The sequence below is a fragment of the Cotesia typhae genome, unplaced genomic scaffold, assembly GCF_013202065.1.
Source record: "Cotesia typhae breed Kobodo isofemale line unplaced genomic scaffold, CoteBio_Ctyphae contig_43, whole genome shotgun sequence".
Lineage (NCBI taxonomy): Eukaryota > Metazoa > Arthropoda > Insecta > Hymenoptera > Braconidae > Cotesia > Cotesia typhae.
In genome coordinates, this window is record NW_027423752.1 from 3,896,991 (window position 1) to 3,923,348 (window position 26,358).

Here is a 26,358-nt window from a genome sequence, read left to right on the forward strand (position 1 = left end):
CTTTGGGTATCTTTATATATATATATATATATATATATATATATATATATATATATATATATATATATATATATATATATATTAGGTGGGTCAAAAAATCGAATAATTTATTTTTGATTTTATACTCTGAAAAATAGGTTCGTAGACACCTAAAAGAATTCTCTCCAAGTATAAGCTCTTAATTATAACGGGAAGGTCCTCCGCTTTGCGGGTTTCTATTTTTTTCGAATAATCAGATAAAAAAATTTATATCTCGCTTCCAACTGCTTGGAAAAATATTCCGTGGCATAGATTTTGTGAGAAATTGAATGCTTTACAAAAAAGGTCTCTTATGACTTTTTCAAAAACTCAACCGATTAAAAGATATTCATAGTTGAAGTTTGGCTATTTTAAGGAAAATATTCGTTTTTATTATGAATTTTATAAGTCGATGAAAAAAATTATTTCGGATTGCGGAACTCATGATTTTGTAGGAAATTTACTGCTCTACAAAAATGGTCTCTTATGATTTTTTGATTAAGTGAAGCCGTTACGAGATATTCATCGTCAAACATTAACGAATATCAATATTTCCAGTTTTTGATCAATAATTCGATAAATTTTAATTTAAACTATGAGTTTCAGGAAAATTTACATAAATTTGAGTTTCGATCGATAAAGAAATGTTATAATAAGTTAGATAAAGAATTATTGGAATTATCATTGATTTTCCTTGGAGAAATGCCTCAAGAAAAGATTTCTTTCAAACGTCCTGGTGCTGTTCATCATGCTAGATGGATGGCTAAGGCCATTTATAGTTTGAAAATGTATCTATTCAGAGATGAATTCAAACTCTCTCAGAAAGAATTGCATGGTCTTCGTCATTTCTGTATTTTTATAGTCACATTGTATTTAAAAGCTTGGTTTTCATCAACTTCTGCAACAACTGCTGCTTATCATGACTTGCAGTTTATGAAAAATTTATTGGAGTACAAACATATCAATCCTTTGATTTCTTCAGCTACGTGTGAAAAAATGATTTCGCACTTATGGTATTTGAGCGATGAACTTGCCATTTTATCACTGTTTGACGATGGCGTTCCATTAGAAGTAAAAAAAGTATTGTTGAAGCTGTTAATACTCGTGAAGGTACAGATTCTAAAGCTAAAAGATTTGTAATTGCTAAAAAGATTTGAATTCATTGGCACAGAGAACTCTGAGTGACTTTGTGTCTAAAAAGTCATTAAATCTTTTCAAAATCTTCGATCTACCGTATGACTTTCTTGATGTCGATGTTGAATTATGGCCTACTAATGAGAGTTATCTCGAAAATAAAGAATACTTTCAACAACTAAAAGTTGTCAATGATTCAGCAGAGCGAGCTGTTGCATTAGTCAGTGAATATAATCAATGCTTGACAAAAATGAAGAACAATTCCAGTACTTATTGCAAGTTGTCAAAGAACATCAAAAAACATTCCCAAATTGTAATAAAAGAAATTATTTATAGTAATAGCGTACTGTTATGTTAAAAATATAGACAATTATATTGCAATTGATAATTCAATAAAAAATTTATCTATAAAAAAGTTAAATACTGGTTGTTTCTCACTTGATTCAATACTTTTCATATTAAATTTGACAAAGAAATATGTCATTCACTTCAAATTAAACTAATCATTGGCTATATGTCGAAAAAAATGCTCTAATTTCTTGTTTTAATGCAATCAAACAAGCTCAAGACTGAAAACAATATTAAAAAAATTGTTTATAACATTTCTTTATCGATCGAAACTCAAATTTATGTAAATTTTCCTGAAACTCATAGTTTAAATTAAAATTTATCGAATTATTGATCAAAAACTGGAAATATTGATATTCGTTAATGTTTGACGATGAATATCTCGTAACGGCTTCACTTAATCAAAAAAATAAGAGACCATTTTTGTAGAGCAGTAAATTTCCTACAAAATCATGAGTTCCGCAATCCGAAATAATTTTTTTCATCGACTTATAAAATTCATAATAAAAACGAATATTTTCCTTAAAATAGCCAAACTTCAACTATGAATATCTTTTAATCGGTTGAGTTTTTGAAAAAGTCATAAGAGACCTTTTTTGTAAAGCATTCAATTTCTCACAAAATCTATGCCACGGAATATTTTTCCAAGCAGTTGGAAGCGAGATATAAATTTTTTATCTGATTATTCGAAAAAATAGAAACCCGCAAAGCGGAGGACCTTCCCGTTATAATTAAGAGCTTATACTTGGAGAGAATTCTTTTTAGGTGTCTACAAACCTATTTTTCAGAGTATAAAGTCAAAAATAAATTATTCGATTTTTTTGACCCACCCTAATATATATATATATATATATATATATATATATATAAAAGCCATATATAATAGCTAAATTTGTCATTAAAGACAAATTTTTGGGAACTGGGGGAAATAAAGGATAAAGGGGGAAGGAGAGGACCTTTACTCAGTAGGAATTTTCGGTAACTGAAAAAGTAATTCGGACAGCCCAGACCGGGAATCGAACCCGGATCGTTTGGTTACGCGCCAAAGGCTCTATAATTTGTTATACATTTATTATATAAATAAAACACATAAAACATATTAAAATGACGAACAAGTTTCATTTAATAACTTAATACCAACTTAACCGTCTACAATACGACCAGTGTTAATTGTTGACAAAAATAAATTAGAGTTTACAGGTTAAAAATCACAAATCAAAATTTGTAAAAAAAAAAATTTTTGTAGATGATACGAAGTTCACCGGGTCAGCTAGTTTAAGATAAAATTTTGAACTAGTTTTATTTTCCAACTTTTTGACGAGCTGAGTCATAAAATAGTAAAATTTTTCAACATTTGTGTTATGAAGACAAATACAATAGTTAGATTTATATTAAATCTACTAAAAACGTGTAACAGTTATACTACTCGACCAAAAAGCATATAGACGAGTGTTATAAAATAATAAATTAATTTTCAATTGTAAAAAGGCGTACGGCCAAGAGCCTGATGTTGATGTCCCGCAGCCCAGTGTCAACATTTGACTTTACGAGGGAGTAAAAGAATGGTAGAATGTCCATCGCTGCCGTTCGATATACATAAGACATAAGAGCTGAGACATACAATAAGGCCAAAAAGGATCAGATTTTAAAAAATAAAAATAAGGCATACAATGGCCACCCGTCGCGGTGAGACCAGCCCCTTCGACTCCTGGATGAGTTAATGTTATCCCGTTTCATTCTTGTTACGTTGTATTTCTATTAAATAGACGTCAATCAAATGTATATAAGCCCTAAGATTTATTTGTTAATGCTACCAACGGATTTCTAATGATCTCGTGTTGAAATTATTTTTTTACTTCTACATTTTTTCTTTCCTTTTTTTCTATGCATTGATAAAATGATTTTTTAATATTTAATAAGCTTTATTAAATGTTAATAAATAATTTTTAACATTAGATGATTTGATAAATATTTATTGATAGTCAATGAATCATTTATTCAATAAGAGAGTTATTAACAGTTTATTAATATTTGTTAATAATAATGAAAAATATTTATTAAAAATTAAAAAATAATTGCTAATACTCGATAAATTTTTTTCAAATAAATGAATTTATCAACATTTAAATTCTTCTATCAGCGTTATAAAAAATTTTTTTTAAATCAATCCATGAAGAGAATTAAAAAAATTTTTCTCAAGTCGTCATTATAATAAACATAACAATAAATCGGACATATTACTTAATTCAAAAGCTCGGAGATAAAATGGGAATAAAGTCATCTCTAGGATCCACGTGACTGCTCACCCGTGAACAATCACATTACACCCGATGAGCATTCTAGCCATCGGCTTTAAGTTCATTCCATCTTGTCCCTCCCTTCCCTTCCATTACATGCTCATGCTACATGCTACATACTACGTACGTGTCTCTAAATCCTTATATATACTCAACATCCCCTTTACATATTCCAAACTCGACAACTTCATTTGCTTCGACAATTTTTATCTCAAATTCCTTCTCGTATTGCTTCTAATTACTCGATAGAAATCAAAAAATCGAAGATCTAAAATAAAAAGTGAAGATCCGCTTATACTTACGAGAATTCATACATATTCATAGATATAAATGTAAATATAAATATATGCCACCCTCGATCAAAATTTAGGGTGGCAGGTGGCGCTAATTTTACGGACCGACAACTGTGACGGATGTAACGAGAGTTTCGGAGCCTTGTATCGTCTATTCAAGGTTAAACTAAACTCATTCGCTCTCGTCACACGTGGTCGCTTCAACGAGCATGATGTCATGGCTTGTTTTATGGGAACTGAGGGCCTTTTTTCTTATTTCTTTCCCCTTTAAGCTAAATCTAAGTGTTTTTCTCAATTTTCGTTGGAAAATTATAAACTAAGGTTTAAAATTTTAATTTTATGGTGGGAATAAAATAGGTGAGCTTGCGATGCACAATAAAAAATATGTTTCTCAAGTGAAGAAAATAAATTCGTGAGCCAAGCAATTTTTCTCTTGACTTAAAAAATACATTTTCTTCGAAATTGTGTTCTTGGTTGAAAATTTCTTTTCTTAAATCAAGTTAACTTTTCTATTAGTGTAGAGTTAATCGAATTAAGTTCAAATTTAAATTATGGCTTAAGGGTGAGAGATATGGCAAAATCTATCTTTTTTGTAGCAAATTGAATTCCTTACCAAAAATTCTGTTATGATTTTTTCGTATTTTCAATATTTTATTCAGAATTTCAATTTTGAATTTTTGAACCCAACAGCTCCATAAATTTCTTATTTTTTATAAAATATAAAATGTTTTTAAAATAAGAAAAATTAAACGCTGCATATATACAAAAGTTAATCCTAATTGCGATAAATTTCCTTACAGAATAAAAAAAAAAATAATAAAATGTGTGAACAGAGCCATGATATAATGAATCACATAATCAACAGACATATCTTGAAGAAGTCGACGACAACACCTGCGTGTTACCCTCGTCATGTGGCTATATATCGATCTACTATACTGTTTTAATAAAATATTCAATTCACTGTTTCGACTTTGTTACTTATATTATCCATTTAATTGATACGCGTAAACCAATCCAATCTAATAACTCTGTACAGTTTATGATTGTCTTTTATTTTATATATTTTTCGATTATCGATTTCAATCAAACGATGCATAATATATTTATAAGAACATTTAGACACATAAATATAATAGCATAATACACACGTGGCTCGTTAGTACTAATGAGTAATGAATCGATGATTACAGAAGGCGGTTTCGGGGCGTGGCGATCCCTTGATCTTACCGACGGATTTTATTATATTTTTTGTAATCCTTTTTGTTTTATTTATGTTTATTATCATTATGTTTATGTTTGTTTTCGGGGAGCACGCGCTCATTTTTACTACGTCAACCAGAATGTCATGCTGTCATGCAACAAAAAATGTTACTTTTTATTCATTTTTTTTTAATTAACAAACGTTTTATTTTATTTGTGTCTTAAAAAATACGTCAAGATTCCCTAGATGGTGTTATGTTGTGAAAGATACCCTGGTTTTATAGTTCAACACTTTTTTTATTGTGTATTTATATTTATTATAAAAGCCGCTTTGATTAGATCGTTAAACTTGCTAATGTGTCCGGTAAAATAAATTTGAGTTTTGTAATTTGTAAGTTTCATTTTTAACGAACCTCCTTTCCTTTTTTAGTGATCATATAGTTAATTTAATTTTTAGATTCATTTTAATGTTTGTTTCAATTTTTTGTCAATCCAAAAATAAATAATAATTCAATATTGATGAAATTATTAATTTTAATATTCTTTTGCCAAATTTTTTATTTTTAGAAACTTGATATTTCATTGATAAACTTTTTTTTTTACTTAATATTAATTTGCATACTGATTTTTAATATTTTTGAAGTATTCGACCTTTTTTTTCGAATATTTGGAAATTAGTTTTTAAATTTTCTACTCTTTTACTTCCAAAACGTCATTTTCGAGTGTATTTTATTACTTAATGATGTTGATAAGTAACTCCATCTTTCATCATTAACTATTAAAAATTTACAATTTTTCTGATAATAATTCAAAATACGATTTGTTTTTCTAGTGTATTAAGAACTAGCTGTTGCCCGCCCGCTCCGCTGGGCACTTTATAGAATTGTAATTTTAGATCTAGACTTGAAATTCAATTGGAGTATTATTTTGGCTTGCACAGGTTCCACATTCCATCGAATCGGAAGTAGAATTTATTGAAATTCGTATTGAAATGATCTCTACATGACAAATAAAAGATCCTTACCAAATTTGCAGCGTTTTGAAGCTATATATTTAAAAAATTAAGATTTTTTATTGTTAACACCCACCCCATCGATCTTTATTGGAGATGATTCGGTGTAAAATCCGTTCTTACATCATTTTTGTGTCACATGTAGACGACTTCTATTAAATTTGTACTCTATAAGAGCTATAGCTTGGAAATTAAAAATTTTCATTGCTAATATCTACCCCCGCAACCCTCTGTGGGGTAAGATATCGTAAAATTCATTGATAGATTATTTCTACATCTCTTACAGAAGATTCCTACCAAATTTGAAGTCAATAGAAGCTATAGTTTAAAAATGGGAATTTTTCATTGTTAACTCCCCCGCAACCCTCTTTGTGGATGGAATTTCGTAAAATCCGTTCTTAGCTGACCTTTACTCGGCGAAAGGAATATTCCTGCCAAATTTCAAGTCTCTAGGTCTTATAGCTCCAGAGATATCGTGATGAGTGACTATATCTATAGAGAGTCTCCTATATATATATATATATATATATATATATATATATATATATATATATATATATATATATATATATATATATATATATATATATATATATATATATATATATATATATATATATATATATATATATATATATATATACGCCTACACACACACACACACACACACACACACGCGCGCGCGCGCGCACGCACGCACGCACGCACAGAGAGAGAGAGAGAGAGAGAGAGAGAGAGAGAGAGAGAGAGAGAGAGAGAGAGAGAGAGAGAGAGAGAGAGAGAGAGAGAGAGAGAGATTTAAAACTTCTACCTTAAAAAAATTGTCGTTTTGAGTTAAATATACTGATAAAAAAAATAAAAAATTAACTTGAAGTAAGAGGAAAAATCTTAAACAACGAACATAGTTTTGAAAAATTAAAAAAAAAATTAGTTGATTCAAGAAACGTAGTCTTTTTCAAATTTCATTCTTGCTTCAAGATATTCCGTTTAAATTAATTAAAAAAATTCATAAACAGAATGAACGAAATAAAACTAGGATAATAAACTGAAAAAATTCCTCATTAAGCATTTTTATAGAATTGAAATTTTTTTTTTTATCTATATAACATCAAAAATATGTTTCAGATACATTTCTGAATAAAAAAAAAAAAAAAATTATTTTTGAACCGATAATTTAAAATTCTTGAAGAAAAACGAAATTATTCTTGGTTTTTTCGATACAAACTTCAAGCCGAGAAATTCTTGACTGAAGACATAAAATTTTCTTTAAAATAACTTCCTTGAATCATGAATACTTCTTTCAAGTATTTTTTTTTGTATAGATCAAACAATTTTGTTGTATGAAAAACTTTAAAATTGTTCAGAAAATATTTCATCCCAATACTTTAGGGATTATTTTTACTTGATAATTATTTTTTCACATAAAATTAATAGCATGTACGACGAAATATGGAAATACTTAAGCAATGACAATTAATCCGGATGAGTGAAAAAAAGTGAGTAATTCAATATGCTCATAAGGACTATGCCAAGATTAGATGTAGGCACGATCTGATATCATATTTCGTGTTATTCAAATGCCAACAATGCTATTAAAGGATTTATACGGAGCGGGTAATCCGGCAGTTGTTGTTGTATGGAACAAGCGAAGGTATATGTGTGTAATGTGCATCTCCAACGGGGTTTTCTCTTATGTCATATATGATGAACAATAATAAAGAAACACCCGATAGTTTATGGTCGGGCACAATAGTTTTGGGGTGTATGCCAACACAACCGTCGGACAATCTCATGTAGTCTAGGAACAAACAACTAGTGTATTATACAGTTGTATACATACGGATAAAAAATACTATGGCCAGAGTATCTTGTACCTCTTTGTTCTTCATCTAGATTTTATTTATTTGATTATGCTTTTTTACTTTTGCTTATACTCCTTTTTTTGCTTTGTGTATCCAAAGATTTATTTTCGTTTTCTTTTTTAGATTGTCTTTGTTCGTTTTTTTTTTTTTTTTTTTTTTTTTTTTTTTTTTTTGTTTACGGCCTAGTTCTGCTATATTGATCAATAATATTTTTAGTAAACAACTTTTTTAGATTGTTAAATTGATAATAGATTTGATTAATATTATAACTTGTATGATTTTCATAGGAACTTTATCATTACGATTAATTATTTGTTAGAAAAAAAAAAAAAAAAAAAACTGGATTGTATAGAAATTTTCTTGATTCAAAAAAATTATTTTTCAAAAAAACGTTTTGTCTTGATTCAAGAATTTTTTTACTTTAAAACTCGGTTTTCTAGCGTGGATAAATTATAAATCTACGGATTGAAAGTATAGGATTTTTGTGAAAAATAATCAAATTCGATATCAAAAAACACTATTCTCCAAAATTAACAATAAGTTCGTTTTTCTTCGACAATTTGGTATTTTTGGTTCTAAAAACAGTTTCTTCATTCAAAATACAAAGAAAAAAAAACAAATATTTTTCTTTACCTCATTTTGAAGCTTATTTGAGACTTAATTGAGATGATATAAAAATTATAGAAATAACAGGAATCCAAGGATTTATTTTATTTTTGAAACCAATTAAATAGATAATTTTTGTCAAAACTTTTTTGAAATTTCTGGACATATATGGCCATATCAAATCATTTATGCCCATTAATAATTTTTCGATCAATTTTAGTGTTAAAAATTTCCGACAGATGACGTATGATAACTCAATCTTCTCCTTCTATGAAAGTTAATTTTTAATGTACTAAGTTATTATTGTCTTCAGGAACTTATCTAAAATTATAGTTTTTAGTATATTCAAATCCTAAACCAATTTCTATTTAATATGACTCAATAATTGACGTACTCATTTATAGAAAATAAAATAATCGTAATAATTTATTTTTTATTCTTATACTTAGCCTAATATGGCAATATATGGTTATACATGAAAATTTTCTGACGGAAAATTTTTTGAATTTATTCTTACCATCAAATATCTCAAAACCGAAGTGAAATTTTCAAGAGAATATTTTTCTTAAATCAAGTAAAATTTCTTTTTGTTTAGTGCAATCTCCAAAAATGAAGTAACGATAAAATACAACCCTTCCTTGTAAAAATAAATATTTAATACACCATTCCTAATATTTATTTCTACAGACACTTTAACGACTTTAAAAATTCACAATGCACCTTACAGCATTACAAACGAGGAAAGAATATTTAATCTCGTTCACGGTTTACGCGTGCATTTTAATCATCAAAATTTATCTACGTCCTGTCTCAAGACTCAACTAAAAACTTTTTCCCGTTTTCAATTCTAACATAAGTCTTGATGAAAAAAAAAGAATCAGAAAAAGGAAAAAGATAAAAACCCCTAATAGAAACAAAAACAAAAATAAATAAGTGGATTGTGGAAAGTAATTAATTAACTAATTAACGAACAGTGAAGCGTTATAAAATTAATAGTCTGAAATTTAATAGTTTGTTTTTAAAAGCCTATACGGATATCTGTCGTGCATATTAATTTCACCCTCGAGCTCATACGTCCGGTGGTCTTGGCGTCGGCCGGAGGTCTCATAAAGTCTTGGGCTTTAACAGGCGACGGTATTACATTAGGGAATCGCGTGTGGATCTTAAAACTATAAATATAATATATATATATATCTATATAGTATATATGTTTATATAAGTATTTATTTATATATACAGTCAAGATCAAGACTACTATGCACACGAATAGAATGTAATAAGTTATTTGGGGGTTTATATTTAATATAATATACACACTAGATATTTAGCCGTCATGAAGAGATGAGGTTGAAAACAGAAGTAAGAAACACAAGTATGATAATGTAGTTTTTTTACATCTATCTCGCGACACGACGGTTGTCTTTGAAGCCCCGTTATAAACATCTGATTTTTTGCCGCCGTCGGCCCGGAATTTTTAAATCGGAACTTTTAATATCGAAAAAAAAATCGGATGACAAAAATTTAACATATCATCATTTTTTGGTAACGGATACATTTATTTCCGCTTTAGAACAAATTTAGTATAGAATTAACAATTTTTTTCAGAGTATAAAAAAAATGAAAAATTGACCGAAGAAAATTTTTTGGAGTCATATGTTATTTTGTAAGTTTATCAAAAAAAATATTTAATCAAAACGAAATTAAGTAAAATTAAAAATATTTCGATTTCATGTCAACTAAAATGTTTTCAAAAACTTAAACTCAGCTAAAAATTAAATAGATCTTCCATTAATAAATTTTTGCATTTACTCATTTCTGTATTACCACTTATAACTATTCGTTTGATTCATAATGACCTCGTGTGAAATTACACGTTAATTATATTTATTTAAGTATGAACTGAGTGGATGGGGCTTTTTGCCACTTGTGTATGGGCACACATGCTCGGCTCGTTGTGCACACGTTCTCAAAGCCACACTGATAGAAGGATTTGTTTATAGTTAAAAATATTTGTTAATATTTAATAAATCATTTATTAGAGACCACTTTTTAGTATTAAATAAATATTTCTTAGTATTCAAAAAGATTTATTAATATTTAATAAATGAATATCAGATTTATTAAGTACAAATAAATCATTTTAAATATTAAGAAATATTTATTTAATACTAAAAAGTGGTCTCTAGTAAATGATTTATTAAATATTAACAAATATTTTTAACTATAAACAAGTCCTTCTATCAGTGCAAGAACCAAAAGATTAAACTTTCCTGTCGTCAGTAAACGACGCTGCATTTTTTAATGAAAATTTTAAAAAATTTTTTGTTAATAGTGAGAAATATAAGCTTTAACATGATATTTGAATTTTTAAGCTTGGTACAAAATTAAACGCGATCTAGCTACAATATAAAAGAAAAAACCTTCGAAAAATAAGATGCATAATTACTATGGGTTCATTCATATCAATTAAAGTATTTTGAAAAATTTAAACTTGACATTTTTTTAAACATTATTTTTATCAAATAATTTTCATATTCTGACAAATATACCCACTAATCTCGATAAAATGTTTCCTATTTTATTACTTTATTTTTATTCATTTTTTTATATACCAATACTTGAAGTGATCACCCCTCAGGCACAGAATCCTGATGTGGATGAGTCGAGCGTCGAAACGTAACATAAATCTCTGGATAATGTGACGGGGGTAGGATGAGTATGCACACGCCATCACCCCCGCCTGAAACCAATCAAATTTCGATCTACCCGTCTTGTACTTAGTGTATATAAATTAGTGTACACACATACATATCTACTACATGTAGAATCTCAAGATTATTCGGTGACACGCGGCAAAAGTCGCACACATTTAAATTTAATCAAACGGATTATTTCCCAAATTTCAAATTAAAATTACAAAAAAAATAAAAATGTATAAATTTATTTATACTTTTTTTTTTTAATTTTACAAATTACTCAGTACTTTTTACACGGGCTATTTTTTATTTTTACTGGTTCATATGTCAAGATGAATAATGATTGAAATTTTTTCTCTCTATTCCCTAAATATTTTTCTCCCCTAATTTTATCTCTAGTAGTTCACGCAGATCATTATTTTCAATTTTTCTATAAATAAAACCCAATTTTTTTAATCAATAAATAATTCCGACACTCGGCAAAGTCCGGACCGGAACTTATTCTCTTTTAGAACTGGGGAATTGAAATTAAAATCAGAGCAAAAAATTCAGTGTTGAAGTTAAAAAAATTAAATTAATTAGGGAGATGTCTTTTCCTTTAAAGTTTCTATAATATAATGAGGAGTTACTCTCATAATGTAGTCACGTCGGCGGCTAATTGAGTGGGCTGGATTTCGACACGTTTGTCCGGGCATTTATACTTTCGGGGCGGATCGACAGCGCGCACGGGTGCCACATATGAATGATACTATTTCTCAGCATACAGTAAGAAGAGGCGTCATCGGCTTCTTTTTGACAAAACACCGGCTTCCTTTGCCTCATTCTCATTACTATTACCACTATAAATCATAATAATAACAGCAACTATATATAATTACTTTGCAACAGAAGCTCCAAAATCTAACCAATTAAAACCTTTAAATTTGAAATCAACGGATAAGATATTTAGTACATTTTTTAATCAAAAATATTTTTAATGATATTGATATTTATTATAATAAATTTTTTTGTGTGATATGTTAAATGAATATATAAATTTTTATTAATACATGAATTTATAGTCTTTAAGTTTTGTTTAATTAAAATTAGTTAATTACTCAAATTGAGAAGAGAGTTTTTACAATGCATAGAGAAAACTGAGACATAAATGATGGATTCATTAACTAGAGTATAATATGCGCACACCTGAATAGAATGAAGAATTACATATATTTTCTTGCTTATAATATATTTGACTTATCACTTTAGGAATAAATCGATGCTATATATAATTCATCTCAATTTTATACCAGAAATTTTTTCGTGAATAGATTACCGTGAATAGATCATCCTCGGTTCAATGCTCAAAAAAAGAATATGTTTGTAAATTTTCTAAGACCCAGGTAGGATTTGCCAATGCTGACAAATGGCCTAGCCTTGGACCATTTGTATAACTTTGCCAAGCCTTGGTAAGTTACCAGTGGCCCAGGTCTGGCCCGAAGCTTGGCTCAATGGTTTAATATTTTGGAATCAAGCCTTGGGAGATCATGAATGGCTGAGGCCTGGTCCAAGGCTTGGTCCAATAGTTCGATATTGTGGAACCAAGCCTTGAGATGTCACGACTAGCCGAAGCCTGCTCCGATGCTTGTCCCAATGTCTCAATACATATAATCAAGCCTTAAAAAATCACTACGGACTTAAACCCTGTTCGATACTTCTCCCAACGCTTCGAACACTGATAGAAGAATTTAGTAAATGACTTGTTAACAAAAAATGTTTAATAGATATATTCATTAACCGTTAACAAATTAATTTTAAATATCATTTATTTGTGGCTGAAAAATATATAAACTCCTCGAACCTGCTCAAAAAATATTCAAAAATTTTTTTTATGCGACAAAAAAATGATAAATTTAATACTGATTAATATTGTGAATAGTTTAAAAATGTTTGTTTCTCCCCAACAAAAACATTGAAAAAAATTGTTAACAAGTCAGTGTATTTATTACTCTCTTATACAAATACAAATTACTCCTACAAATGCTTCTATCAGTGAAACCATAGTTTTGGAAAGTCACTGACACCCGAGGCTTGGCCCAGGTCTAGCTCGGGAAGTTAAAAATAACAATTATTTCTTTCTTCCAACATTTAACCTTTAAAAGTTAACAGTTAACGTGACTATCTAAAATAGTTATTTTTTATTAAAACAAATTTTTTTAAATTGTTGGCAATTAAAAAAAAAAAAATAAACCCCTTAGTGGTGAATAATATATAAAACTAAACTCAAATTCTTTTGGTTGAATAATTATTGATTCTAATAAATCTTAACAATTTATCAAAATCACTCCGTAATGTCATTTTCATGTGGGTTATGCCTGGCTAGAAAAATTAATGTTTAGAAATTTTATAATTACTCTGATAATATTTAAAGAATAATCCGATTTTTTCATCAATAAAATATTTCGCAAGTAACGGAAAAAATTAAGAATGCAATACACAAGCATAAAAATTTTGCAGTATTTGCTTTGAAATAAGCCGCAAACGAAAAAAAGAAGAAGCTAGGGAAAAAATGAGTTACATTAACCAGACTAATCATTAAAGATTTCTTCTCACTCTTGAAATTTTTTTTTTCATAATTCAAAATACGATTCATGATAAAAATAATGATAATGATAATTAGAGGATACATAGTAACATGAATAGACTTGTCCTCATGAATCGTTAATGTGTCAATGGCCTAAATTAAGTATTAATATTAAAATGTCGCGGCTGCAAACTGAACCCTAAGTGGTTTCGCTCATAAAGCGGTAATGGTACGCAAGACAACAGATGATAAGTATAATACATTTATTATTTATCAGCTAATAGAGTGTGGTATATATTTTATTTACAAGTCGAGATTCATTTATCAATGAAAAAAAATTTTTTTTAATTTTTCACATAATTTTAACTTAATTTAATTATTGAGGTGACCATTAAAAAATTAAAAAAAATGAAAGTATCACATGTGATTCCGTGTACAAACTCGCATTAAATTATTTTATCATAAAAAAATTCAACCCACACAAGACAAAGACAAAGACTCAAAAAACAGCGGAACAAATAAAATAAAAATAAAAATCCTAGCAGTATCACGTTACAGCGAGCACGCTCGTAAGGTTCATTCATTTTAGCGTTTTTTATTAAATTTACCGTCTACGTTTTTTACTCGCCCTCTTTATCTTACTACACTGTTTTAACATTTTTATTTATTTATTTGTTTATTTATTTTATTTAGCATCCGAGCATTGAGCGTGTATCTGGTACCAGTACCCAGCCTCGGCCAATAAAATTAAGAGACAACGCGAGGGCGATACACACCTTGTACTTAAACTCTCATTTTATTTTCTTCCTAAATTTACCGACAACACTATTATATACCCGCAATACCCTCAATTATATTCCGCAGTAATAAATTTATTTTTACTCTAGATAGTGATAAAACACACTAATTCATTTTGGGTTAATTATTTATTAATATAAGTTAATGCTCATAGTGGAGAATTAACAGGAAAATATGTCATTTTTATAAAATAAATTAGACTATAAAGTAACACTTTTTAGTACTGGACATGAAACAATTGCCATGAAGGAATAAACATTTTAAATAGGGTTGTAATTTATTTAAATTTCGAAATTTAAAATGAATATACAATAACAGAAAGATAATAAATCGATTACGTACAAAATAATACATATATAGAGTCGAAGTATCGTTTGTGGTCAGTGTACCTTTTTTGGCCACTTTATTTTCAAATTATTGTATAAATATTTCTATAAGCGCAAGACTTCATTAATTCAATTCGTATAAATGTGTTAATTCATAAATTCTATAAAAATTCTACTTGAGTAGTTAAATTTTTTACAAATTCACTAAAATATCAACCGGTACTTCTACCCTATATATATAAATTTGTCGTTTATAAAATAAATTTCGAGTAACTTTGAGTGTAATTACCACATGAAAATTCTAATTTCAGTAAAAAAAAAAAAAAAAAAAAAATGAAGCGCCATTTGGCGACACCTGACATGGATAGGTAGATTTCTTGTTTGAATATTGAAAAAAAAAACACGTTATTAAAAAGCAATAATGTCGTAAAATTTATTTTTCATTATATTTTTGCAAATAACGATATGAAACCGATTACAACAAATAGATATTGAAAGACATCTACCAAAAAAATAGAATTTGTAACAGATAAAGCTCATTTGATGATAAAAGCTAAAAATCAATTTATTCTTGTTTTTTTTTTTTTTTTAATTTACCCTTTAAATTTCTCTTTAAATTTCCCAACTGCGAATTAAATTCAAAAAAACATCAAAAGACGACAAAAAATAGCGCAAATTAAAGATAATTATGTGAATTTTAACATATATTTAATAAATATAAGCTATCTTTTACGGTTTAAAAATTATTTGAGGAAAAAGAACCGAAAAACGTGAATGTAAAATTTTTTCAAATTTTCAAAATCATGGAATTAATTTAAAAAATCATCAAAACCAGACAAATAATAGTTTAAATTTAAAGTAATTAGATGAACTTTAAGATAAATTTGATAGATTTTATCTATTTATTATATCTGGAAAATTATTTTCATAAAATGTACGAAATGTAGAATTTTTTTTAAATGAAAAAAATTTTCAAACACATGGAAAAAAAAATATCACTCTCAGAGCAATATTGTAATGCTATTCCCACTCAACCAACTGTTAGAGAGTTACTAGAGCCATCTAGTAGATCACTCTGGCAGGAATACAGTAGTTGGCTAAAATAGCTAAGCCGGTGCGCTGAGAGAGCCATACGGGATTGCTGTGAGGGGTAAATGCCTCTTTGAAGTCTCAGATTTTGCGCGCAGTCTTGTTTGTTGACATATTTTATCTAAATCTACCTAAAAAATTGTTTTTAAGCACAATAAATAATCGGTTTATTGAAAATGTAAATAGACGATAATAGATATTATTCAAATTGTTGGCCGCTACAGTAGCGTCGCGGTCACCAAGATAAAGACTCACCAAGTGCTGAGTTCTGGGTTCGAATCCATTTAATATCAACGAATTGAACATTTTTAATTTCGGCGAGTATGTTCAATTGCAACAATATGCTATTACTTTCATGAATTTTAGAGTTTTAAAATTTACGAATGTCATAATGAATTTTTTATTAATGAAAAAAATTTAACTTCTGTACATTACACAAGAATTAATCAACTGGGATCCAAAATTAGTGTTGATTTGTTGCATATTTAACATAAAAATAGAGTTAAAATTAACACAAACTTTTCAACTGTGAATTTATTTAATATTAAAGAATTCTCGATGTCCGCGTCCTCCTAAAGACCGTAAATGTGTAGTTTTTTATATAAGAAACCCAATAAAAAATAATCTGGTCCCATAATTTACATATCTGGGGATATTCACGGCCGACTTTCGTATTTCAAGAGTCAACCGTGCATACCTACACACATATTTATACACACAAAAGCAAAATTATTTAAAACCAAAAATATCTTGAAGTTAAAAATTCCGCGAAAAACCGCTAATTAATGCGAATAATTAAATTAATCTCAAATTCATAAAAGCGCAGGTGCTCTTAACGATATTATATGACCGATGAATATTTTAAGTAATTATTAATTACGTGCAAATTAATGCGTGCTGCGTTAACAGGTTAAAAGTAAAACAGCAAATTATTTATTATTTATTTATTTTATCTTCAGCGAAGTTTTCTATTGTCGTAAATATACATGAGGATACACCGCTAATATTGAGAACAGATAATATTTATCTTTATCTATAACAACCGGTTTTCTCATTTGTATTTGTTATACATAAATTGTTTACTGATGTAAATAAATTATTTACAGTTAAAATCACTTAAAATTACGCATAATTTTTTTTTGTTTTAAGTAAAAATAATTTTCAAATCTTTTTTTTTTTTTTTTCATAAAACTAATCAATTTTTTTATAATTAATTCAAAATCTTTTGAAATTCGAATTTTTTAAACATTAAATAATGTTGAAAACTTTGAATAAAAAATTTTTAAAATCATTAAAAGTGTCAAATTAAATAATAAAAACTTCAACAAATCACAGAAAGGAATAAATTACAATTTAAGTGAATAAAATATTTTTCGTTATAAATATCACTATATATTTTCGTAATATCATTACAGTATCCAATATATATATATTTAAATAAATAAAATTAATAATAATAATATTATCGTGTATTTACAATCGGCAGTGTCCAAATAACATAAATTAACAAAAGTCATCAATGAATAATAATAATAATAATAATTCTTCTTCTTCAAATAATCAATTAAATACACTTAAAATTAAAAAAATTACCAAACTTAAATGCCATTATAAAAGTGATCACATAAACATAACATAAATGCCTTTTACCGTTTAAAATAATAAATATGGCACTTACAGATTTTCACATCACAAATAAACAAATCAATTGATTATCTTCATCAATAATAAAATCACTAAAGTTTCTCTAAAGCCCTAGTATTGGTCAAAAGTTCCCTTGTGAGTCTCCAGACCTGTTTCGCTGCATTTTCAAGCCCGGTTGGAGTTTTTCCCTTAAACAAATCCAAATTCGGCAAAAAATAGTGTGGACATCTCCGACATTGAAGACAAGAAATTAACTGAAGAAAAATCCCATTGATTCTATCACCAAGACAGCTTTCATCCCACTCAGCTTCATGAGGATGCTTTTCACACTCATACAACAAAAGAGTCTTCATATGATAACTAGTAACCGGATTTCCCGGAAGATCCAGATGCCGGTCCCTGAGAGTCTTCAAGATACTCAAGCATCTTCTTCTACTCGCACCTTGAAGCAGCCGGTTTTCTGCGTCAATAAAAGAAAGCGCCCAAGCATCACCTTCCATCGCAGATTGTTTCCCTTGAAGTCCAATGCACTCCTTGGACAACATGTCAAACCCTTCTGCCTTAACTTCAGCAACAATATTAGGATGCGGCCACGGAATTTGTGGAATTGGCCAATGAGAAGCAGACCGCGGCCAAAGTCCTGCACACTTGAAAGCTGGAGTGATTTGAACGACATATCTTTCTCTGATTCTCAGTTTAACTTCAGTGGTGTCTGCTATCATCTTAACCGAATCCCGATAGGCACACTTGTCGCAGGCCTGAGCCACCAAAGTTTGGAACCGGGATCTGATCTTCCTAGCAGATAAATACCCAGAAGCTGTGATAAATTCAACCCAAAGGGACATAGACCGCTTTCTTCCGTCGCTCAGCTTGAGGACCGCGCAGCCTGGCAAAGTTCCGTCGTCGACAAAATTCAAAACTCCCATTTGGTTCAGGTAAATCACTATTTCGAATTCTGTCGGGGAAATGACATCCAAACCATCGAATCTCCCGTTGTAATCCGTCAAAGAAGAAATGAACCTCGGTTCTTGAACTTCAACTTCTTTAAGCACATCTTGGACTACCCGGCAGACTTCTTGGATGGTCTTCGCGACTTGGGTTTTGCGGGACATAACCCGTTCGCCAAAATACTTGTTTATTTGATAGACCATCTTAGAATGCGAGGCCAGCATATCCGCTGGCACCAACATCTTTGAAATTTCACTGACCGGAGCTATTTTTGGAGGAAATTTTTAACTAATAAACTAATTTTGATGATCAATTGACGGTTGATGGTCAAAGATTGATGATTGATGGTTCAGTTATTGGTTTCACAGCACATTTTAACTCAACCACTACACATTTTGTTAAAAAATACCGATCAGAAGGTCCTGAGGCTAAGCCGCAAGAGCTGATCTCGATGCTGAAGCTGATTCGAGACTAACCGAGCATCCACCTCCACATCCAGCGCCGGGCCAGGTAAGTGTGGAAAGACACCCGCGGATCCGCCACGCCTACCCGCGGATTCCCGACCAATGGAAGCGAGGATAGTTACGCCCAGCCGCGCAATCGATAGGGTAGATAAGGGTGTGAGAAAGAGTTGCTTTTTTAGGAAATTCATTGTTCATTGCGGTAGAGGCTATCTGATTATGGAGGAAAATGATTGGTGATATGGTAATGTTAATATTAAATGTACGCATTTTGTGATTGATTCATTAGGTACTTTCGAGATTATTAGGACTGTAAAAAAGTTATTATTGTTTATTGATATTATCTAGACGTATATTGATACGTTAGTGATTAAAAGTATGTTTTTATGGATAATGAAGTTGGTTTTTTAATTGGGTGGGTAGTTATGGGGAGGATTGTTTTCGTTCAAATGACTGATATGATTGGGTTTGAAAGTGTAATTGTAAAATATTGATGGGGAAATAATTAAAAATAGGTTTGATTTTTTGAGTTTCTTTTATTGATGATTTATTTACAAAATATTGATACAAAAAGCCAAGTAAAAAACTGATTATTAATTTTTTAAAGTTATTCAAATTTTTAAGTAGTTTATGCTTTTTAACTTATAGTTCTTGTGAATCTTGTAATTCTTGTAAATCTCATTGGACAATGTTGAATATTAACATTATGGTGATAAATGAGATGAGTATTTTTATACTGATGGAAGAATTAAATTGATTCTAAGGAAAATTTTGGAACTAAGAGAATTACTTTAAAAAATTTTATTCTTTTGAAGCAGGAAAGTTTTTGACAAAATTTTTAAGAATTTCATATGTAAAAAATTTTTCTAGTATGAAATTTTTTTAGGAAAAGATTTTTCTTTTGAAACTTAGTTAATTTTTCCACCAATGTATACATATTGATTACTATTATGTTTGTAACATACAATCGACAACTTTTCAAAAATGTATAATTAAGTTTCCTACTGCAAAAACAATATCATAAAAAAATGCACTCAAAGATGTATTGAGCTTGACAATAATTTTCGATTTAAAGGCGACAAATTTTTTTTACAAACTGATTTTTACTTGAAATATTCACCAAACTCATTTCCGGGATAATAACGTTTCACATTTCTAATAAAAATTTATGAAAAGTTGACATAAAATATACTGCTCTTATGATTAAAGAAAATAAGAAATTGTGACTATACATCAACAAATATCAACGCATTAAATGATTTTTAGAAAAAAAAATATCAATACGAAAGTTGATACTTTCAAAAATCCATTCGTTTATTAAAAATACTATGTATCCGTTCATTCGCTGCCGCATTTCAAAACGGAGTAACTGACATTTTTTAGATTTTTTTAAATTTGCCTTATTGATAAAAAGTACACACTCTAAATTGATAAAATTTTAATTTTAAAGTAGAAAGCATATCAATAAAGAAAAAACAAATTTAATTATTTATTTAACATCGTACAAAAATGCAATAACATCGATCAAAATAAGACTAAAAATTTTGCATTTACTGTTTTGAAATAACAGCCGTTGTCCTTAAGATAAAAATTAAAATTATTTTTTAATATAGACAAATACATACAAGTCACTTCTTTTTTTCGTCACTTAAAATGTTTCTTACAATCATCAAGTTAAAATCACTCCAAAATTTTCAAAAATTCGTCTTTCAATTTCACATTTATGAATCTTCACAAAACTTGCACTTGACATTAAAATTTCGTATTTTGATCCAGTTCGCGACCAATATCTTCAATAACTTCAACCATTATAAAGCTTCAAACGCTCGTGAATTAGTAACCAACTCCCTAACAACCCTCCAGACTTGTTTCGAGGCACTTTCCATTACACTAGCCCTCTTTCCTTTGAACAAATTCAGCGCAGGCAAAAAATAATGCGGACACTTTCGGCATTGCAAGCACGAAATCAACTGCACAAAAATTCCCAGAATTCTATCTCCAAGACAACTTTCATCCCATTCTGCCTCCAAAGGATGCTTTTCGCACTCATACATTAAAAGAGTCTTCATGTGATAATTAGTCACGGGATTTTCAGGCAAATCAAGATGCCGGTCCCTGAGAGTCTTCAAGATACTCAAGCATCTTCTCCTTCCATTGCCCTGTATCAGTCTTTTCTCCGCATTCGAGAAAGACAGTAACCAGGCGTCGCCATCTAGTGTCGACTGCTTGTTCCCTCTCCTAACAGCACAATCTTTCGATAACAAATCAAACCCTTCATTCTTGACCTCCACTACCAAATCACTGTAGGGCCAAAATCTTAGATTCTGATCCCGAATCGGCGAATTGTTGTACGGCCACTGGCTGGCTGACCTTGGCCAAACGCCAGAGCACTTGAAGGCAGGAGTAATCTGGACCATCCACCGGTCCCTGATCTTCAGTTTAACCTCAGCTTGATCAGTCAGGACTTTGACGTCCCCAGAAAAATATTTTTCCTTGCAAATTTGGGAGACCAAGCCCGCGAACCTGGACCTTATTTTCTTGGCGGACAAGTACCCGGATGCGGTGATAAATTCAACCCAAAGGGACATGGACCGTTTTCTCCCGTCGCTCAGCTTGAGAACAGCGCAACCCGGCAGGGTGCCATCATCCACGAAATTAAACACTCCCATTTGGTTCAGGTACAAGACCACCTCGAACTCAAACGGTGTTATCACTTCCAGACCCTCGAACTTTCCGTTGCACTCGTTCAAGGAAGAAACGAACCTTGGCTCCTGAGACTCCACTTCTTTCAGGATTTCTTGGAGGATTTTGCAAATCTCCTGGATGGAGCTTCTGGTTTGCGACACTCGGCTCTGCACTTGGTTCGAATGGTACTTAGTTATTTGATGAAGAAAAACTCCCGATTCTGGAGTCGAGTATCCCGGCAACAACATTTTGGATCTTTTTGAATTTGTTTTAAGAAACTTATATGTTTTAACGCGAAGAAGCAATTTTCGGAAGTATCAGAAGACAAAAGCTCGAAAGCTCAGTGTTACTACTATACGCCGCTAAGGAATCAAATGCTTGTATATTTATTTCGTGCTTTAAGTCACGCCCCGCGGTAGATATTGTTAAAAGTATCGAGCGTCTGCGCGCTTTTTATGCCACGCCCTAGGGTTCAGATGGATATTATTTATCACCTGTAGGTTCTTTTGTTTGTTTTTTTGGTTATTAACTGTATTGTTGCTCAGGAGTTGGATGATCGAGTGATCATGAATTTGATGGGACATGATTGGAAAGCTTCAGTTTTGGATTTATTGGTTTTTTTTTTTTTTTTTTTTTTTTTTTAATTTGGTGATAAAACATTACGGGTTAGCTGTTTTTGAAACGATTTTATCAATCGAAGAGTTTTTTGTGGAAAATTTAATTTATTTGGGAATATCATTGTAAAATTGTTGAAAAATTGAAATATTGTGAACTTCGTATACATTTTTATAACGTTGAGCGCATCAGAAACGAGAAGTTGCATGATCAAAATATGTAGCTAATGTTTTAAATAACACGGTTTTTAGTATTCCAATTTAATTGTTTTTTAATTTTGAATTAAGAATTACAATTCTTCTTTGATGTGATTCAAGAAAATTGAAAAAATTATAGGAATATGCAAGTAACAAAATTATCTAAAGTTAACTCGTTTTAAAATTATAAAAGGAATGAAAAACTCAAAAATGTAAAACTATTTTTTTATTTTTATTTTATGCATTAACTTCTACGGTTATAAAACCAAAACTTCGTAAGCATATATAATTTACAAAGTAGTTATTATTGATTGTTACTTTTATATAAAAGTAAAAATAAGAAATCATTTCTCTAAAACTGAATTAGTAAAAAATCACCAATTTATAGTTATATTAATAATTACTTTTTTAAAATGTTAAAAATATACTACTAATAATTCATAGTTATCAATTTTTTAAATTATAGTAAGTATGGTCACATTGTTAAGTAGTAAATTTTTCATTGCTTGGGAAGTTAAATTTAACATTAATAGTTATATTTCAATTAATTTTGTACGGAACTTAGATCTTCTGACTTTGAATTTGTAAATATTAACTTTAAAAAAATCCTATAGATACACTAAATTTTTAATAATTTATTATATAAACTATTAATTTTGACGTAGTTTTCATACTTATCTCCAATTTAAAATTTAATTTTAGTCGAACTTTCAAAAAATTTCTTTGCACAAAATGAATGCTGTCATTACATAAATTTGTAAATTTATAAATTGATAAATGATAAATAACCTGGAAATAAACGTCAAAATTAGTATAACCTTTATATTATTTCAATAGCGCTTTAAAAGGACAAAAAAATAAAGTTGTCTTGAAAACTATCAACAAGGGAACATCATTTGTTCCCCAAATACGAAACTCTCCTTTTACATTTAAACATCTTACAAGTATATATGTGTATATATATATATATATATATATATATATATATATATATATATACCGAACATTTAAACGCAAACTTGTACTTTCTCAGCTAAGAATTACTCGCTCAAAGATGCACCGAAACGTGTATAACCAACCATAAGCGTACAGGACAGTATTCAGTCGCCGGCTGCGGACTAGGACCAGACCCGAATAAGGCTTATACGGGATTATCGGGAATGATGTTCATCCGAGCTGATCTACAAGGCCGTCGCGTACTGTAGAAATATTTCCTTCGTATACAGCAGCTGTCTTGTCCAAAAACTGAAAACACATTAAATATAACATAATATAATAATAAATATAGTAGAAAACAATAAACAATTGTTATCATCCCTTATCGATAAAATTAGTGTCAAGTGTACAAATAATTCACACGTAAACGAATCATGCTCTTCCTCTTCTACGATGAAAGATTATATATTGTATATTACTGAGAGCTAGGGTCTACTGCAACTCTTACTCCTACTACTTGCAGGGGTCGTCGGCACCAGAGCGTTTGACCCCTCGGAATATCAGACTGCAGACTACAGACTAGAGACTCTTCTACCCCAGGCTTATGAATCAACTCACATTAGGACATTAGTGAGCCCCGGGTCACTAATCTGTACTTTCTTATAAATTAAATTTCGACTTTATTTAATTATTTTCTAATCTTCTTTCGAAAACAAACAAATATAAGGCTTCTATTTCGGTTGTTTTTAATTTAATTTACACTGAAAGAAAAAATCACTTAATTGAAAAGAAGAATTCTTGATCCAAAAAAATTTACGTCTTGATTCAATAACAAGTTTCTTAATTTAAAATGCCAAAAAAAAAATCTGCACCGAAAGCTTAAATTTTCTTTTACCTTATGGAGTAACACATACAAATAAATGAACAGCTTGACATTTGCATTAACCATTCCACAAAAATAACAGCACAAAGTTTAAACTTTGAGTTGCAAACATGATGAAAAATAGTATACACGCCAACGAGAAAACTAGGATATCTCAATCCGTGTGTTGGTCACCCTTGCCTTCGGTTCGGGAGATAATTTTACACACGGGTTGGGATGTCCTACTTTCCTCACTCGGTGTGTAATATACTATTTTCTTGAATTCATTGTTTTTTTTTATTTTTTAATGAAAAAAATAAAAAAAAATTATAAACCAGAATTGCTAACACTAGTTTAATTTAAAATCTCGCATTTTTTTGTAAGCCATTAATTATAGCTTAGATAAATTTATAACACTGCGAATTTAAAAAAAAAAATTAACCAAATGAACCACTCGAATTAATTGAAATTGAAATCCTAGGAACATAAATTAAATGTTATTTCTAACTAAATTTAATAAGTAACGTAAAAAATTGAACATATTGAGCTTCTTACTTCTTCAACAATCAATCGTTTTACAAATTTTCAATGTATTGTCATAACACTCCAAAATAATTTTATATTATTATATTCGTCAAAAAACTTAAGCTTATATTTTTCCCAAAAATCATGTAAAATATTAATGACGGCTGAATTTTTAAAAATCCATTACATTTCCGGTAACCGAAAGGTATATAAGATGCACGTGTTAGACATAACTCATCATTCCATCCAGAAAAAATGTTCCCATTACATGAGTATCCCCAAATACAGACACAGATATATAGATACAAATGCATCCATCAGATAATATAAGTATGTATCTATTTATCACCGTCTGCTTCTGAAAACAAAATAGAAACTCATCACTATTTTGTTTTTTATTTTATCATTCTAAAACTCCAATTCACTATCAACAAAAAACCTATCAATAAAATAATACACACTCACATGTTACATGTGGGTTATTGTATTGTATACGCAGCGCTTAATCTGTTTGTTGTAGCCGGCTGCTAAGTGGTTTCCCATTCTGTCTATATACTACGATTACATATGTGATACATATGTTATTCTGGTTTTATATAATACACACATACACACCCTTGATCCATGATGATGATCGGTAATACAATGAAAGTAAAAGCCATGAACTATGAAGCATAACTGGTCGATAGTGTTAAGGGTTCTTCATCTCTTCACTCTACACTCAACACTCTACTTTACATCAACTGATCAGCACCATATACATGATCATAATCATAATCATAACAAATAAACGCAAAAACGACACATGCTGTTACATATTACGTCGGTTATTGTTGTTCCCCCGACTAATACTCTACCGGGTGGAGTGGAAAGTGGAGAGTACTCTAGACTCTAGATGTAGTGTGTAATAATAAAGTGATGGGGCATTCGACGACCGATAGATCACCCAGACAAATAGAAATAAAAATAGTATAAATACACAAAGTAAAGAGGGAAACTAATCGTGTACCACTTGACACCGACGACGAGGATCCTTGACAATCCCAAGTGTGGTCGGATGCTCGTTTTGGTTTTCCTAACTGACATTCACGAAATACCTTCACGTATGTGTATAAGTGTATGCATACTTTGGATCAAGTGTGCGTGTTTTGTTAAACTTTCTTACGCTAATACGCTCTGCATCAACTATATTATATTATATTATATTATATTATATACAAGTAAAAGCAAGGAAGTGTGT

At 29.8% G+C, this 26,358-nt stretch overlaps 3 protein-coding genes across 9 annotated transcripts in view; 1 reads left to right on the top strand and 2 right to left on the bottom strand.

Moving 5' to 3' along the window:
• The window catches only part of Rg (A kinase anchor protein rugose), a 242,686-nt gene that overhangs the window by 193,930 nt on the left and 22,398 nt on the right, over positions 1-26,358 (top strand). The window lies entirely within an intron of this gene.
• Positions 17,725-19,289, bottom strand: LOC141528179 (protein mab-21). The gene has a single exon (XM_074244089.1). The coding sequence runs from the start codon at positions 19,077-19,079 to the stop codon at positions 17,982-17,984; it is 1,098 nt and encodes a 365-aa protein (XP_074100190.1). The 5' UTR covers positions 19,080-19,289; the 3' UTR covers positions 17,725-17,981.
• LOC141528401 (protein mab-21-like) lies at positions 21,107-22,231 on the bottom strand. The gene has a single exon (XM_074244449.1). The coding sequence runs from the start codon at positions 22,229-22,231 to the stop codon at positions 21,107-21,109; it is 1,125 nt and encodes a 374-aa protein (XP_074100550.1).

What these genes read in the sequence shown, in the direction of transcription:
- LOC141528179 (XM_074244089.1), bottom strand. Translation starts at nt 19,079, where the DNA reads ATGTTGGTGCCAGCGGATATGCTGGCCTCGCATTCTAAGATGGTCTAT.
- LOC141528401 (XM_074244449.1), bottom strand. Translation starts at nt 22,231, where the DNA reads ATGTTGTTGCCGGGATACTCGACTCCAGAATCGGGAGTTTTTCTTCAT.